General features: G+C 32.9%; 4 protein-coding genes across 6 annotated transcripts; 3 read left to right on the plus strand and 1 right to left on the minus strand.

Annotated features, from left to right (window-relative positions):
* The first annotated feature begins 870 nt into the window (after window positions 1-870).
* Window positions 871-1,485, plus strand: LOC133816764 (uncharacterized). Its single transcript, XM_062249085.1, has 3 exons — window positions 871-1,091; window positions 1,169-1,261; window positions 1,341-1,485. The coding sequence occupies exons 1-3, from the start codon at window positions 918-920 to the stop codon at window positions 1,470-1,472; spliced, it is 399 nt and encodes a 132-aa protein (XP_062105069.1). The 5' UTR covers window positions 871-917; the 3' UTR covers window positions 1,473-1,485.
* A 4,459-nt stretch (window positions 1,486-5,944) lies between these two features.
* LOC133819655 (uncharacterized) lies at window positions 5,945-7,489 on the plus strand. 3 transcript variants are annotated; one of them, XR_009886410.1, is made up of 4 exons: window positions 5,945-6,202; window positions 6,288-6,355; window positions 6,436-7,152; window positions 7,269-7,489. XR_009886410.1 is itself a non-coding variant. In XM_062252955.1 (4 exons), the coding sequence occupies exons 1-4, from the start codon at window positions 6,058-6,060 to the stop codon at window positions 6,872-6,874; spliced, it is 453 nt and encodes a 150-aa protein (XP_062108939.1). In that variant the 5' UTR covers window positions 5,948-6,057; the 3' UTR covers window positions 6,875-7,288. The 3 variants fall into 3 exon arrangements, 2 of the variants coding, with proteins under 2 accessions (XP_062108938.1, XP_062108939.1); XM_062252955.1 differs by having other exon boundaries at window positions 5,948-6,202; window positions 6,436-6,603; window positions 6,803-7,288; XM_062252954.1 differs by having other exon boundaries at window positions 6,436-7,294.
* Window positions 7,490-7,518: 29 nt separating this feature from the next.
* LOC133815635 (beta-glucosidase 17-like) lies at window positions 7,519-8,443 on the minus strand. Its single transcript, XM_062248450.1, has 4 exons — window positions 8,359-8,443; window positions 7,976-8,063; window positions 7,629-7,881; window positions 7,519-7,524 (listed from the first exon to the last, which is right to left on the minus strand). Exons 1-4 carry the CDS (start codon window positions 8,441-8,443, stop codon window positions 7,519-7,521), a joined length of 432 nt encoding a protein of 143 aa, XP_062104434.1.
* Window positions 8,444-10,354: 1,911 nt separating this feature from the next.
* LOC133819654 (bark storage protein A-like) lies at window positions 10,355-11,927 on the plus strand. Its single transcript, XM_062252953.1, has 5 exons — window positions 10,355-10,632; window positions 10,718-10,785; window positions 10,866-11,021; window positions 11,117-11,359; window positions 11,430-11,927. Exons 1-5 carry the CDS (start codon window positions 10,395-10,397, stop codon window positions 11,796-11,798), a joined length of 1,074 nt encoding a protein of 357 aa, XP_062108937.1. The 5' UTR covers window positions 10,355-10,394; the 3' UTR covers window positions 11,799-11,927.
* The last annotated feature ends 3,862 nt before the right edge of the window (window positions 11,928-15,789 follow it).

The raw sequence follows: 15,789 nt of genomic DNA on the forward strand, positions 1-15,789 counted from the left end.
ATGAAAACTTTATTTATTATCATTAATTAATGAGAGTATCAGATATAGGTACACACGCACCTATTGGATGCTTTGGGGATAGTCAATGTATTCATGTACTGGTACTCATTTTTTCAATATATTTGATGAAATATATTGAAAAAATGGGTAGTCGCACATGTCTGCTTACTATCTCCAAGGGATCTATTAGGTTGGAATAGGGTAGGTTGGGAAAGACAATGAGTAATAAAATGTTAATTCAATAACAAAAAACAATAGTGATGCACCTAGTGGATGCCTTGGGGATAGCCAATGTATTCATGTACTGCTCCTCATTTTTTCAAGATGTTTGAGAAACATCTTAAAAAAATGAGGAGAAGTACATGACTCCTTACTATCTCCAAGGGATCCACTATGTCGGAATAAGGTAGGTTTGGAAATACCATAATGAATAAATGTTAATTTTATAACAAAAAACAACAGACATACATAATTTGAATTAGTTAATTAATGAATATTTTAATGTAGAATGGCCGAAACAAGTAATGACACAGGTGGTGGCTCCAAGAGAGGCAGGGGAGCTTATTACGGTGCCAATATCGAGAAGGAGCTGGCCATCAAAAAAGTTAGTCATTTGAAAGTAGAGTTTGATAAAGAAACTGGAAAAGCTATTCAAAAGTACAGCAAGTGGTTCAACAATTCCATGGCTCGTTATTTGCGTAGCACCGTACCCCCAACTACACTAGCTTGGGAACAAGTAAAACCAGCTGATATCGAAGTTATTCAAAAGAGACTATCTGTAAGCATTCTTTAAACCTTTAATAACTCATTATTAAATATTTTGTCTATCTTCATAATATTTTAACAAATTCCAATTTTAATTGTGATTTTATGAAAAATTCATTTATCCAGAAGACAATCCAGTAATCAACGATGCCATGGTAAGACAAATGCAAAATCATCTGACTGATTGGTGCCACACGATGAAGAAACACTGGGTAGATGTTGGAGGAGAGGTGGACAATGAGAGAGCGAAGTCAAAACCTTTTGTGTCGATTACTTCTTCTGATTGGGCAATTCTGTGTGATTTTTGGGCTTCTGATTCTCACCAGGTATGCCGGAGATTTTACATTAATTTTTAATTATAAAATTACAATTTAGATTAATGAGTACTGTTTTCTTTTTTAAGCGTATATCGAAGAAAAATAAAGAAGCTCGAGCTAAAATGACCATACCAGGAGGACACGGTTCCAAATCCATCGTTGCCCATGTTTATGATCACGTAAATTATAATAACTTATATCCTTACATTTACGAAAATATTATAAATGTCACAATGTTTAAATAATTTGCTTTTTTAGATGGACCCATCTACTGGCCAGCTCCCGAGCATGATCGACACATTCGAGCACCTCCACAAGAAGAAGGATAAGTGGATTAGTGATGCAGCGGCGACAAAACATGTAAGTTGCATAACCTTAACTAATTTATGATCATTTAACTTTAAAAAAGTTTAGTAAATAATTAATAAATATTAATTATTAATTGGTTGTTGTCAATTAGTAATTATTTATTAATTATTAATTAAATTTTTAACAATGAAATCTTTATAATCTATGTGCCAATATTTTTATGATTAATGATTATGGACTAAGATAAAAAAAGAATGTAACTAATGTTGTCCCCGTATCAGGGAGCTTGCGGGCTAAAGTAAATTTGGTCATGAAAATCCATTTCTGAATGAAAAACATGCAAATGTAGTTGATGTATATGTTTGGAGACGTAAATTCCCCATTAATGGAATTAACTGCACCTACCGTATATATCAATAATATATTCATGATTTTCATTCAGAAATGGATTTTCATGACCAAATTTACTTTAGCCCACTTGCTCCCTAATACGGGAACAAAATTAATTACATTCTTTTTCAATCACTGGTCTGCAGTCATTAATAATAGGATGTTGGCAGATAGATAATAAAGTTATATTTTATATGTTGTTATATTAAAAATTTATAAGTTAGGTTTTCAAATAATGTTATATTGGAATTCGAAATACGTGCTTTTTATTGTGCAGAATGAGATGACCGAACGTCGAGCATCGCAGAGTACGGCCCCTGCATCATCTGCTGCTTCTTGTGTCGGCGATAATGTCGACAGTCATTTCCCGCCTGATATGGATATTGTCACGGATGTCCTTGGACCCCACTCGCGTTATAAGAAAGGGTTTGGGGGGTTGCCTAGGTTGAAGGCAATTGGCGCAAAGAGGGCAGCATCTTCGTCAACTTCTCAAATGTCCGGGCAATTGCCACCTGAAGTGGACACCATTTTGCAGCAAAATCAGGACATTATGCTAGAAAATCATAACCTAAAGAAGCATACGACTAAACTTGAGAGTCGTCAACGGCGTCAAGATCTCCTGCTCAGTGCTTTGTTGAAGCAGGTTGGTGAATTGGCTCCTGGTTTTACTGTTGACTTACCAGACTAGGATTCGGACGAGGACGATGATGCTGACGGGGGCGAGAATGATGAGGCGAGCAGTACTCATTTGTAGAACTTTTTTTCTATTTATTTAAATTTTAATTTATGAGACATTTATTTTACTAAATTACTTTTATATTTTCATGTTTGGTGGAGACAATAAATATTAATAGTTGTAATTTTTTATTTATTTATTTATAAAATTTTAATTTTAATTTTATTTCTAATTAAATAATATTACTAAAAAATTAAATAATTATTAATATATTAAAATTGAAAATTATTAATTAATATTAATATATTGAAAATAATATTAGTAATTTAATCAAAATTATTATTTTAAAAATACTTTTACCAGCGCAAAATTACGTCGGCAAAAAGTTTCAATCTTAACTTCACATATACACCTTTACCGGCGCAAAAATGCACCACTAAAAAAGTAAACTATTGCCGGCGCATTATTGCGCCGCTAAAAGTGTTTTCCACAATATCGTGACAGATTTTTTTACCGGCGTATTTTTTCGTCGCCAAAAAAGGTCATTGCCGGCGCATTATATTTGCGTCGGAAAAAGTGAAATTAGCGACGGAGATACGATGCGATTCTTTGCTGGCGCAAAATTGCGTCGGCAAAAACTCCATGGGTTTTGCCAGCGCAAATTTGCGCCGGCAAAAGTCCCCTTTTTTGTAGTGTAATAAATAATATTTCTAGGTCCAACTATATTAATCAAACCTTATGTTAAAATTAATATTTCTAAAATATAGGTTAAACTTATAAAATCCATAATTATTTCTACGAGTTTCCAACTAAATCCCGGCTTGAACCAATTTCCACTAAAACTAAAATACTACAAGCTACTACTATTATTATCTAGCTAAGTAAAATTCTGAGACACTACAGTAGTATTAAAATTGAATGTTTTCAAAATGCTTTTATTGTAATTCTTATCTAATATATTACTTGTTCACCCTTCATTTTCTCCTTTGTTGTATCCTTATATTATTCTTCTTATTTGGTGGATGTGAACCTTGAAGGGCCCATTTATCTTTTTCTTTTTACAATAATTGGTGAATTAATGAATTTTAACTAATAAGCACAATGTCATGGAATTAGGTTGGGATTCAAGTCATCTTTTTGCTTACCAAGTCCCACCAAGACATTATTATCTTCTCAAATTTTAAATTAATATAGAGTTGTCCTTTGTCAATTAATGAATATGCCACAATATCAATCTATATCAAAGGTTTATGAACACTTTCATTGAGTAGTTTACTTGCATAATAAATGCTTACTCAACATTACATGAAAGTAATATTATTATTAGTGCAATCTAATATCAGGTTCACGTAATTTAATTTAATAATTTATATTGAGTATCGATAATCAATTGTAAAGAGTCCTCTCATATGTTGTTGGATACCTTAAAGTCTCATATGTTGTTGGATACCTTAAAGTGACAAATAGTAACACTTTTATAAAATCCATTATATTTGAGTGTATGTCTTCAAAGTTTAATAGCTTATGAGTTTTTGTTCCCCTGCAAAATTAAAAAGGTTTATACGTTTACACTCATTATTAACATTTAGCCATATTAAATTATATTATTTTAACTAGTTATTTATATCTAATCTAACATATAAATCTATGTGAAAAAAACTAGCATGATGCGTGAAGAGAGAATTAGGGCCGTGAAATTCATGTTTTGAGTATTTTGTAGGACTCAAAACTGAAATTAAAAAAGAGATTTTTTTCTTAAATACATAATTTTTTTGTTTTTTTTTTTAAATTTTTTTACAGTTCCTATTTTTTTTCAAAAATATACACTCAAGTTTTCAAAAAGACGATTTTCAAAGTTTCATGATTATGAAAATACGATTTTTAGGAAAAACAACTAAAAAGAAACTTGAAAGCAACTTAAAAACAATGCACTAGGCCAACAATAAAAAACTAAAAAATAAAAAAATAATATATATCATAACAACTAAACATCAACAAACAAAAAACCTAAAAACAACGTGAAAATAACTTGAAAAAAAAAGACAAAATCGTAAAAATGTAAACATTTCCTTAAAACTATTAAATTGAAAGAAAAAAAAATGTTTGACCGTAAAAACGTATTTTTTTAGCAAAATTAGTATTTTATGTAAAAATCTCATTAAAAAAATCCAAATTATAATTGAAGATGTACAAGAGTAGCTTTTCATTCACAAATTATTATTTTTTAAATAATAAAAAAAAGACAGTAACTAATTTTTGGTGGAATTAAAATATGATGATAGATTCAACACCAAACCAGCCACATGGACAAAAATTCACCTCTCTCAATTATTAGCAAGCATCTGAAACAGTCATTAAATCTTATAACCAAATCATAGAAGATTGTCCAATTGCAAAATAATACAAACCGACTTGGTGTCTAATCCCAATGGGTCCCTCACACACACATATTTATATATATGGAAAACTTCTCAATGGTTACTAACCAGGTAAATTTTTTTTTTTTCTACATTAATTTCGAATTTAGTTTTTTTTTTGTCATAATTAATGTTGTTTCCAACCAATGAGAGACACTAGCTATATTTAGAAATCGACATTTATTTGAAAAATGAAAAGTTTACAATATTATATTTTCATAATAAATACATATTTTTCATCACGTAACCCTTCAAAAAATTTGATAAAAAAAATTATTTTTAGAAATATTAATTAACAATATGGACCGTTGATCTTAAACTAATGGTTAATATTAAAGTAACAATTCATGGGTAGTAACCATTAAGAGTGCACTCATATATACATATATATATATATGGATGACTTCTCAATAGTTACTACCCATAGATGAGTAGTGACTTGGTATAGCAAGTCACCAACTGGTAAATATTTTTTCTACATTAATTTCAAATTTAGTTATTTTATATATATATATATATTTATAGATATATAGATAGCTACATGTAACTACATTTTTTTAAATTAATTAATAAAAAATAAAAAAACTTACTATTATTATGTATGATATAGATATATAGATAGTATTACATGTAACTACATTTTTTTAAATTGATTAATAAAAAAGTAAAAAAATTACTATTATTATGTTAATTCATAAAATAACTAAAAAAATTATATTAAATGAGAAAATAGAAAGAGGGCTAGATAGGATATGGATGAGGTAATATATAATTATAACTCTCTTTTATATATTCCATTATAAGTTGGAAAAGAGTTCACTACGGTAAAAAAAAAAATGAATAACAACTTGTAACAACTAACTCCTTAACTAACCTAATATGACTAAGGACTAATTAAGGTGTCTTAACGACTCCTACATAAAATTTGATCTTTTGCCACAATTTTTCAATCCTTCACCCTTTAAAAACAAAATAAAAAATAATTAAAAATTGGGAGCTAGTAGCAAGAAAAAACACTATAAATAAGGTTGAGTTCTCAGCAATTAGGGCACAATTTTCTTATTAGCTGCTAGCTCCAGTAAAGACAAAGTGGAATCTGTTCATGGACGTTCATCGTTCTCTTACATTGCTTTATTGGGTGTTATTTTGATTTTTTTCATTTGAAGGCACCAATGGTGCATTGATGTCCAAAGAGACCCAAAATCTGATCCACAAGCTCAATCTCGATGGCCCTTATTTGGGTGTAGTCATTCCAAATCTCTTTGAGCAAAACCCTCTTCTTAATTCTGCTGACTACACTGCTACTGATGTTATCATTGACATTTCTGGTAACAAAACTATGTCTAATTATATGCTATGACTATGTATAACTATGGTTTTCTTTATTTTATTTATTTTTGGTTTGAATTATAGGAAGGAGATTTCGTTTCGGAAGTATTGGTGACCAAAAAGTAATTTCAGTCATGACAGGATTGGGCATGGTACGTATATGTATATTCTAACTTGTTTTTACTTTTGGTCTATATATAAAATTTGTTCTTAGTTTGAGTTTGTATATTAGATTAATGCAGGAATAACTACTCAACTTTTGTTGAGCTTCTTCAAAGTGGAAGGAGTTGTGCACTATGGGATAGCTGGGAACGCAAACCCTTCTCTCAACATAGGTGATGTGGCTATTCCTTCACGATCCAAAGGTTTGGGAGATGAGTGTGAAGACATGATCGAGAAGGTAGGGATGATCGTTGTAAGATTAGACGAATGGGTATCTATAGGGTTTTTTCCCTCAGAGCTTTTTTCTGGAAGGTTTAGAATAAAGTTTGAAAATTTGAATGAGAATTATTTTGAAATAGAACTATTTAAATGAGAAGTAAAATTATGAATCGACTGTTTCACTCGGTAATTGTGTTTGCATTAAGTTTTAAATGTAGCTTGTCAGGAGATCGAATGATCGTGTACCTACAAATCGCCTCGATCTGTGGAGAATGACGGCTTTAGGCTAAATTTTTGGCGTTGAAGAGGCGGCCCAAGATTCGAGTAATTTAGCATGCCTCGTCCATTCGAAGCTCGGGCCAGGGGGCATCTGTTGGGCCTAAAATATTCGGCCCAAAGTCCTTTCCTCATTTACCGAACATTCAAAACGGATCGTTTTGACCTGCAGAACCTCCGAAGGCAGAAGCCACGGGTCAGAGGCGCGCTGCGCCTCTAACCTCCGAATACATAATTTAAAATCAGCATGTTTTGGAGGGAAATTCGGTTATCTTTTCGCCACCAATCCAGGGTTTGCTTGAACTAACTAACCACCTTACATTTTTTATTCTATAAATACGAGATTCATAGAAAAACAAAGGTATCGAACTTTTTACTGACTTAAGCATCGAAGTGTCTTTCTTGCAGGTAACCCCGACGAGTCAAAGGCGATCTTCATCACCGGAATAGTGACAAAGCATCATCTACCGTTGGATCATACCTCCAGATATAGAAAGACAAATTGTTGCTTCAACACATACCACCCAAATAAGAAATCAAGAGCTCTAGAGGCCGCCCTTTGATCAGCTGTTGTTTTGTGTTTTGGTTCGAAACAATGAGTAACTATAGTAATCCCTATTTTCCCCTTTTGGTACCGCTGCAAAAATATATAACAAGTTTACTCCTAAATTATTATTAAAAAAATTTAATCAATAGGAAAATCAACAAAATTTATTTAAAATTAATAAACATTAAGGAAAATGAGAAGTGTTTTTGATTGGAACAAACCTGATACTTTTGTCTATACAATTTTACAGCAGTGGCATGTGAAAGAAGCAAATGATGGGCTACAATGTAGGGTTCAGTGGTAGAGTTACCCATGGTACAATTACCAACGTACTTAGAACATCGACCGGGGGCAAAGGTGTCATAATTGTAAGCGAACATGGTAAAACTATTGAGCTCATTCATAGTAACCCAATATTTGACCCGATCTCTGAATGTCTTAAAATAAAAATCTGCATAGTCTGAGAAGTCGTTCCTATTTATCAATAAAATATTATCATTATTTTTTAACTTATGAAGCAATATGGCACATTACAAAAATAAAAAAATAACGATTTGAGTACACTCACGCTATCTTAGGCCTCAACCAACTGCCGTAACCATTTTCAAGTGCTAATGGAGTGTCAAAACGAAACAATGTCACAAATGGCTTGATTCCTGCAGTCAATTTGATTATAAAAATCATATGATAATATTGTACCTTCTTGTACTATTATATTAGTGCTATGAAAGTTGAACACGGATTAATGTAATTTATGATTTTCGAACACAAAAGAAAGCTCAAGATATCAAGATCCATACGTAATTTGATTATATTATACCAATCTAATGTGGTTCGAAAAGCTCAAGATTTAAAGTAATATTTTATTTTGTACCTTTTTTTGTTGTTGATAATATTGTAGGATCAATATTCTATAATGTAAGAGTATATATATTATAATTATATTTTTACCATTCGCTAGAAGCGCGTTGATGAGATCATTGTAGTATTTGACGCCAAGTTGATTAACCCCTCCTTTGAGTGTACCCTCTGACATAATATAACAATATAATAACATGATTAGAATTAATGATTGTACATTTTAAAAACTACAGAAAATGTCATCAACTTTGTTGACGGAAAAAGTTGTTGAACACGTGAATCTGCAGCACAAATAAAAAATGTGATGTTTAGGGATTAGAGCAGCCACACAATTGTGTGGCTTATTATTTTCTGACAAGTACGTTATTTCTGACAAGTACGTTGTTAGTGTGGATTAGAGCAGCCATTGATTATTTTCTGACAAGTACGTTATTTGTTCTTTTTTGAAGCACTAGAAGATTTTCATATCTAATTTTTTTTGTTTTGGTTGTATTATATATAAATGTAATTTTTGGATGGCTAAATATTGGAGTATTTTTATGAAAATAGTTGTCAAAAATATTGTGGATGAAAAAAAAACTAAAAAGTTATATTTTTTAATAATTTAAAGATATTAAACAACTAATGAGGTAGTAATTGTTAGAGTTGCTCTTAGATACTTCATTTTATTACTATTAATTTAAAATCATTGTCCGACAAAACAGTTTCGCTTGTATTGGTATTATTTAATATACAAGGACAAAAAAATTTATTGCTTTCAGAAATTGAAAACTGTATAATTAATTGAATAATTGAGTGAAAGTGACCCACCAACACACTTTTTTTTTGGTAGCAAAAAAATCGTGGAGTATTTGAATCCTACCTAATCTTTTTTTTTTTTGAGAATGTCGTACTTATGTGTCAGTGTTATTTTGCCCAATTAGGTCATTTTATTTTTATCAAAAATTAAGAAAACACAAGATCTGAATTATTGTGCTCGTTCATTTTTTTTTAGTAATGATATTAGCCCAAATTACTTACATAAATATATTATAGGAATTAGTTTTATTTTCAAATTTCTAATCAATTAAGGAGATGTTTAGAACACCATAATATACATTATGTAAACAACATATATGTGATGGTTAAGTATTCACCAAATTTGTGTATCAAATGATGTACATATAAATTTGAAAATAGTTGTCATTCCTAAAAATATGGCACGTCCTAACAAGCTAAAACTTTGTAAGAAAAATATTGTTTATTCATATAAGTACACATTCATTCACATGGACATTGAAGAACTGACTAACTTGGGAATATTCTTGACCATGAAATGGAAAATCTGAAAGAGTCCAAACCAGTTTTCTTCATTAATTTGATGTCTTCCTGTTAAATTTCATACGTAGTTAGCAAACTATATAATTAATATATGACTTTCATTGTTTCTGTATATATATTAATATATATATAGAACTTCTTAGGATTAGTAAAACTATACCAAAAGGAAAAGAAGAAGAAAAAAACGTTGATCAAATAATACTTTTACCTTATAACGAAGATAAAAATCCACAGCTACATCTCCGTTGCTTCGATCCCAAATTTTTTCTGAAAATTAAATTTAAATATAAAAAAAAGAGCAAAACTGCTTTATATTTTCATTTTTTTCAATTTTGATTCCTAGTTTATTAATTTGTCGCCTATTCCGGTAAATTCTTTATTTTTCTCAATAAATTTGTGTAATCAATGAAGACACTAACTCACATAATAATTTGTCACGTTATTGTTTTTTACCAAATAATAATACAAAACACTCCTCTAGGGTTTGTTAAAAAAACTCTTCTAGGTTAAAATTTATTAAGACATTGGGATATATGTATATACATATGGATATATATATATATATTTGTCAAAATAAACTGTATGATAAATGATTAAAATGGAAAATAGTGCGTAAAGGTACGGAAACTCCTACCTAAAATTTGATCTTTTGCCACAATTTTTCAATCCTTCACCCTTTAAAAACAAAATAAAAAAAAAATTAAAAATTGGGAGCTAGTAGCAAGAAAAAACACTATAAATAAGGTAGAGTTCTCAGCAATTAGGGCACAATTTTCTTATTAGCTGCTAGCTCCAGCAAAGACAAAATGGAATCTGTTCATGGACGTTCATCTTTCTCTTACATTGCTTTATTGGGTCTTACTTTGATTTTTGCATTTGAAGGCACCAATGGTGCATTGATGTCCAAAGAGACCCAAAATCTGATCCACAAGCTCAATCTTGAAGGCCCTTATTTGGGTGTAGTCATTCCAAATCTCTTTGAGCAAAACCCTCTTCTTAATTCTGATGACTACACTGCTACTGATGTTATCATTGACATTTCTGGTAACAAAACTATGTCTAACTATATGCTATGACTATGTATAACTATGGTTTTCTTTATTTTATTGATTTTTGGTTTGAATTATAGGAAGGAGATTTCGTTTCGGAAGTATTGGTGACCAAAAAGTAATTTCAGTCATGACAGGATTGGGCATGGTACGTATATGTATATTCTAACTTGTTTTTACTTTTGGTCTATATATAAAATTTGTTCTTAGTTTGAGTTTGTATATTAGATTAATGCAGGAATAACTACTCAACTTTTGTTGAGCTTCTTCAAAGTGGAAGGAGTTGTGCACTATGGGATAGCTGGGAACGCAAACCCTTCTCTCAATATAGGAGATGTGGCTATTCCCCAGTACTGGGCTCATACTGCTCTTTGGAACTGGCAGGTCAAATATTATTAGTTGAATTTTGCTATAAATATATGTGTTGTCATACATATATATATATATGTGTGTGTGTGTGTGTGTGTGTTTGGATGCAGAGGTACGGACAAGGGGTTAATAATGAGCTAGCTCTGGAAGCAAACGGAGACTATACAAGAGAAATTGGACACTTGAGATTTGCAAACTACGCAGTCAACGTAACAGGTGGAGACAACGTGTTGAACAACATTTGGTACCAACCAGAGGAAATCTTTCCCATTGACGGCACTCCTGAGGAAAGAGAGCATGCCTTTTGGATCCCTGTTGATCCTCATTACTATTCCGTCGCCAAAACTCTCAAGGTATATTCATACATAAATATATGTATAATATTAATATATTATACATATATATTAATATATATATGTACAGGATCTAGAACTGGAGAGCTGTATAAACTCAACGACATGTTTGTCGACAACGCCGAAAGTGTACACAGTGGAAAAGGGATGCAGTGCGAGCATATACCTAGACAACGCAGCCTACCGCAGCTTCATATACGACAAGTTCAAAGTCAGCCCCGTCGACATGGAGAGCGCTGCAGTGGCCCTCATCAGTCTCCAGCAAAGGGTGCCTTACATCGCCATTAGGGCTCTGTCTGACTTGGCCGGCGGTGGCTCCGCCGACTCCAACGAGGCCGATACCTTCATCACGCTGGCTGCCGATAACTCCATTATCGCTGTCTTGGCTTTTATCAAGCAGCTTTCGGCATTTAAGAGTGGTGGTGTCAGTTCTATCTAGTAATATTAATGTAGCAAACAAATGGATGCATGTAGAGCTAGGTATTACTACTACCACACATCGAGTTTTGTAATGTGTGGTGTTTGTTTCCTTGCTCCTTAAATAAATTATCTTATTTCTTCAGGACCATCACATATGTGCATAAATATTTATATGGGTAAATATTAATGGTTACCCTACATGATGAAACGTATATTTATTATAAAAAAACACGTCAATTAATGTAGCTATCTAAATATATGTTATCACATGTCAATTATTTCTTCAGCACCATCACATATGTCCATATCTAAATATAGCTATCGTCTCTCGTTTTGGTTGTAAACAACATTAATTATAAAAAAAATTAACTAAATTCAAAATTAATATAGAAAAAAATATTTATCTATTAGTGACTTGCTATACCAAGTCACTATGTTGCTACATCATCATAATTGTTAGTACTCATCTATGGTAAGTAACCATTGGGAAGTCTACCATATTTATATATATGCTGGGTAGAATCACTGTGCAATACATGTTTGCTTAGTTTTAAAGGTATAAACATGCTTATTCAAACATGTATTTACTTTTATTTATTTTTTAATTATCATATAAATTTTAAATAAATAAACAATATCATAAAATAATAAAATATGTTTAATATAATGTATGAAATAAATATATTAAAAAATTAAGGCAAAACATTGTCTATAATTTTAATAAAAAACAGTTAACTTTTTTTTCTTCAATATATAATAGAATGAATTACAATTCTATAGTATATAAAAATATTTATATCAATAATTTCTAAATATATGACATCTAAACAACATTGACATATATATATTTACATGGCTATATGACATATCTATAAATTATAATAATATTTAAAAAGAAATTAATAATAGAAAAAGTCATGGTGTAGAGTATAGGGCTAAGCATGGGTTGGGTTGGGTTGGCCGGGTTGAGAGTATTTTAATGAGCCAACCCAACTATATCAGCCTAGAGAAATCATAACCCATTCAAAATATTATTGTACAACCCAATCCAATCCAACCAAACCAAAAAAAATGGATTGGGTTGGGTTGGGTTGGTTTGAGTCGAACCTGATTTAAAATATTTTAACATTCATGTTAAATTTAATTTAGAAAACTAATACACGATATTCTTTCATCCTTCAACCTAATTAATAAATTTAAAAACTTAAACATATAAATTGTTGACGCCGTTTTTCATCAACTTAAATTGTCGAGCAATTAAAGAATTAAACAATGAAGCGAATGAATGATGAAGAAAAACATGAGGATTTTTACGTGGTTCAGCAATTAATCTGCCTAGTCCACGAGTCTATATTATTAAGACTTAGGAGTTTTCTAGAAATTCTTCAAAGATGAATTACCTAGAGTTTTCTCTCCAGAAATCAGAGAATTGATCCCCTACAAGAAGGATGCAGAATTCATTCCCACATATTTCGGGAAGATATTCTGTAAATCAATTGAAATAATGATATTAAATGCATTATCTCCTATATACACGGAAACTTCCCATGAAGATCGGGAACGAATAACAGATTAAATGATATCCCTTAAATATTGGGATTACATAACAGTAGCATATTCACACGTAATGGGCTATCCCAGGTGATTCATCAGGTCTTCGAGATTAGCAATTGGCATTGAGTCTGTCAAGTCTATGGGTTAGTCACGAGCTTGCCACTCAACTTCACTCTATGCTTGGGATAGGTAGGTGTTGACAAGGCTGTCGCATCCGAGCTTGCACTTCCCGAGCTCGAGCTATCTCGCCTGACGGCAATTGATGAAAAATATATTTAAGTGTCATGCCATTGCCCATCGCGAGCTCAGAGAATATTCGAGGTTACGCATCCTCAAGGTCGTTGTTTTACTTCAGAGGTTTTATGGCTAGACCATATGATATTTTCATACATTTCGAGCTCACTTGACGAGCCCAGTTTTCGGGGTCATAACCTCTTATCGCGAAATCTGGGTGTAATATTTTGCACCCTCAAAAGTATTAGTTCGAATCCTATAAAAAGGAAACTTTTGAACGACCCCTTTTGGAAACTGTACCATCAATTACACTCGAGTATGGACACACATCAGCCAGGTATTGATTAATCAAAGTACTTGAGTGCCTTGGTACCATGCCCACGTTCGTTCGCCTACCAACTTTATGGTACCATCATCTCATTTGTCTCTGACAGTCGGATCGGATACGAAATCTGGCCAATGGCTCATATCAGCCCGGCCTTTGACATTCCCAGGTGCCCATAAATACATCCCCAGTGTCTTCCTCATTTCACTTTCTCGCCTTGTGTTTTCAGAGGATAAAGAAGAAAAAACATAATTCGGATTTTCCCAGTTCTTGCATGTTCTCCAAACCAAGAAAACAAAACAACATTGGCTTGTTCGACTCCCTGAAATCGTTCTTGCAACCTCTCCTTCGGTCTTCGATATCTCTGTATCTGCCATCTACATTGTGTAAGTATCTTCTCTTGACCCCTTATATCTGTGTTTATACTTTATTTTTTCCTTACGTTTTTGCACTTAGGCAAATTAACTAGTTTCGTACTAGAATGCTTCAATCAATACTGTGTAGTTTTTAGGCCCTTCTATTGTTATGGATTTTCCAAACCTAGAATTTGCATGAACGATGCAAATTTGGCTCTTTTTCTGGGTTATCTTAATTTTGAGTTTCATATCGTGTAGACCAAGAAACTGGGTATAGAATTAGGGTTTTCAAATTGCACGTTTCCAAAAAATATCACTTTTTGAGTAACTGCCAACTTTTTTTTCCTAAAAATCCGGGATTCTAAAAATAAATCCACATTTCTCTCTTTACGTGGAATACACGCTCTGAGCCTGATCTCGTTCTTTTGATCAAGCTCGTTCCATAGCTTATATCGTTCGAGTTTAGGCCGTCTTGATTTTCATTCTTAATCTTTAGTTCGTCTGGCCCTCACCCTTTTGTTCTCTTGCTAGATGCCGCAGAACTCGGAAGAGCGGCGGGGGTAAAAAATTTGCAATTCCTTACTTGCCAGCAACTCTGAGCCCAGAGTCACCTTTTACTCAGAACCAACGCTTGATACGGGAGCATGAACTTAGGTGAGAGCAAGAAGACACCCGAGCTCATTTCCGAAACCAAATTGACGGGGTTGAGGAGAGAAAGAGGAAAAAAATTAGGGTCGCAATCTATCCAGACCCGGACCCCGAGCCTAGACCAATCCCTCTCGACCCTACTCTTAAAGTGGCAGTCGCATTCAAACCAGGTGAGCTCAAATTTTCACTGATGGAAGATCCATCAAATCCTCCATCTACCTCGCAGCCAACAACTATTCCCACCTCTTAGGGAGATTTTTTCGAGGCCGAGAATTATTGGAGCTTGATTTCTTCACTAGGGTAGATTTTTGACATCATGGCCCTCCACGGAATTGGACTATCAGGCTTGCTGAGGTGTCGAGCTACAACCTCCCACGAGTTAAGCTATCGCGCCCCGGGAGATGGTAATCCCGACAGCAAGTTAAAATATGCGACTTGGAGCCATGAGCACATGAAGGCAGGGGCCTTATTGCCTTTGAAGTTCTTTTTCAAGGACTTCTTGGATTTCATCGGGCTCACTCCCTTCCAACTCAACACCAACTCATACAGGGTTTTGTCAGCCCTGAGGTCGCTTTTCCACGAGCTAAAGTGGGAAGGACCTTCACCAAAGGAGATTTTATATCTCTTTTGCTTGAATAGCAATCCCTCCCGAGCTCGAGGAGGAGATGGCTTCTATTATCTCTTGAGCTATCCTCGTGAGAAGAAGATCTTCGAGGATCTCCCAAACCATCCTCCTAACTTCAAGGTGGCCTTCTTTTGGATGGACGATCTGGCTCCCTCCAAACACTATTCGTTCAAACGAATCCGTAAGTATACGACCCTTTTCTTTTCATGGTCTGATTTTTTTTTTAAGCTTGGACCACTCATAACATTCAATTCTTCAGCCAACTACC

This window comes from Humulus lupulus, chromosome 2 (genome assembly GCF_963169125.1).
Source record: "Humulus lupulus chromosome 2, drHumLupu1.1, whole genome shotgun sequence".
In the NCBI taxonomy this organism is placed as follows: domain Eukaryota; kingdom Viridiplantae; phylum Streptophyta; class Magnoliopsida; order Rosales; family Cannabaceae; genus Humulus; species Humulus lupulus.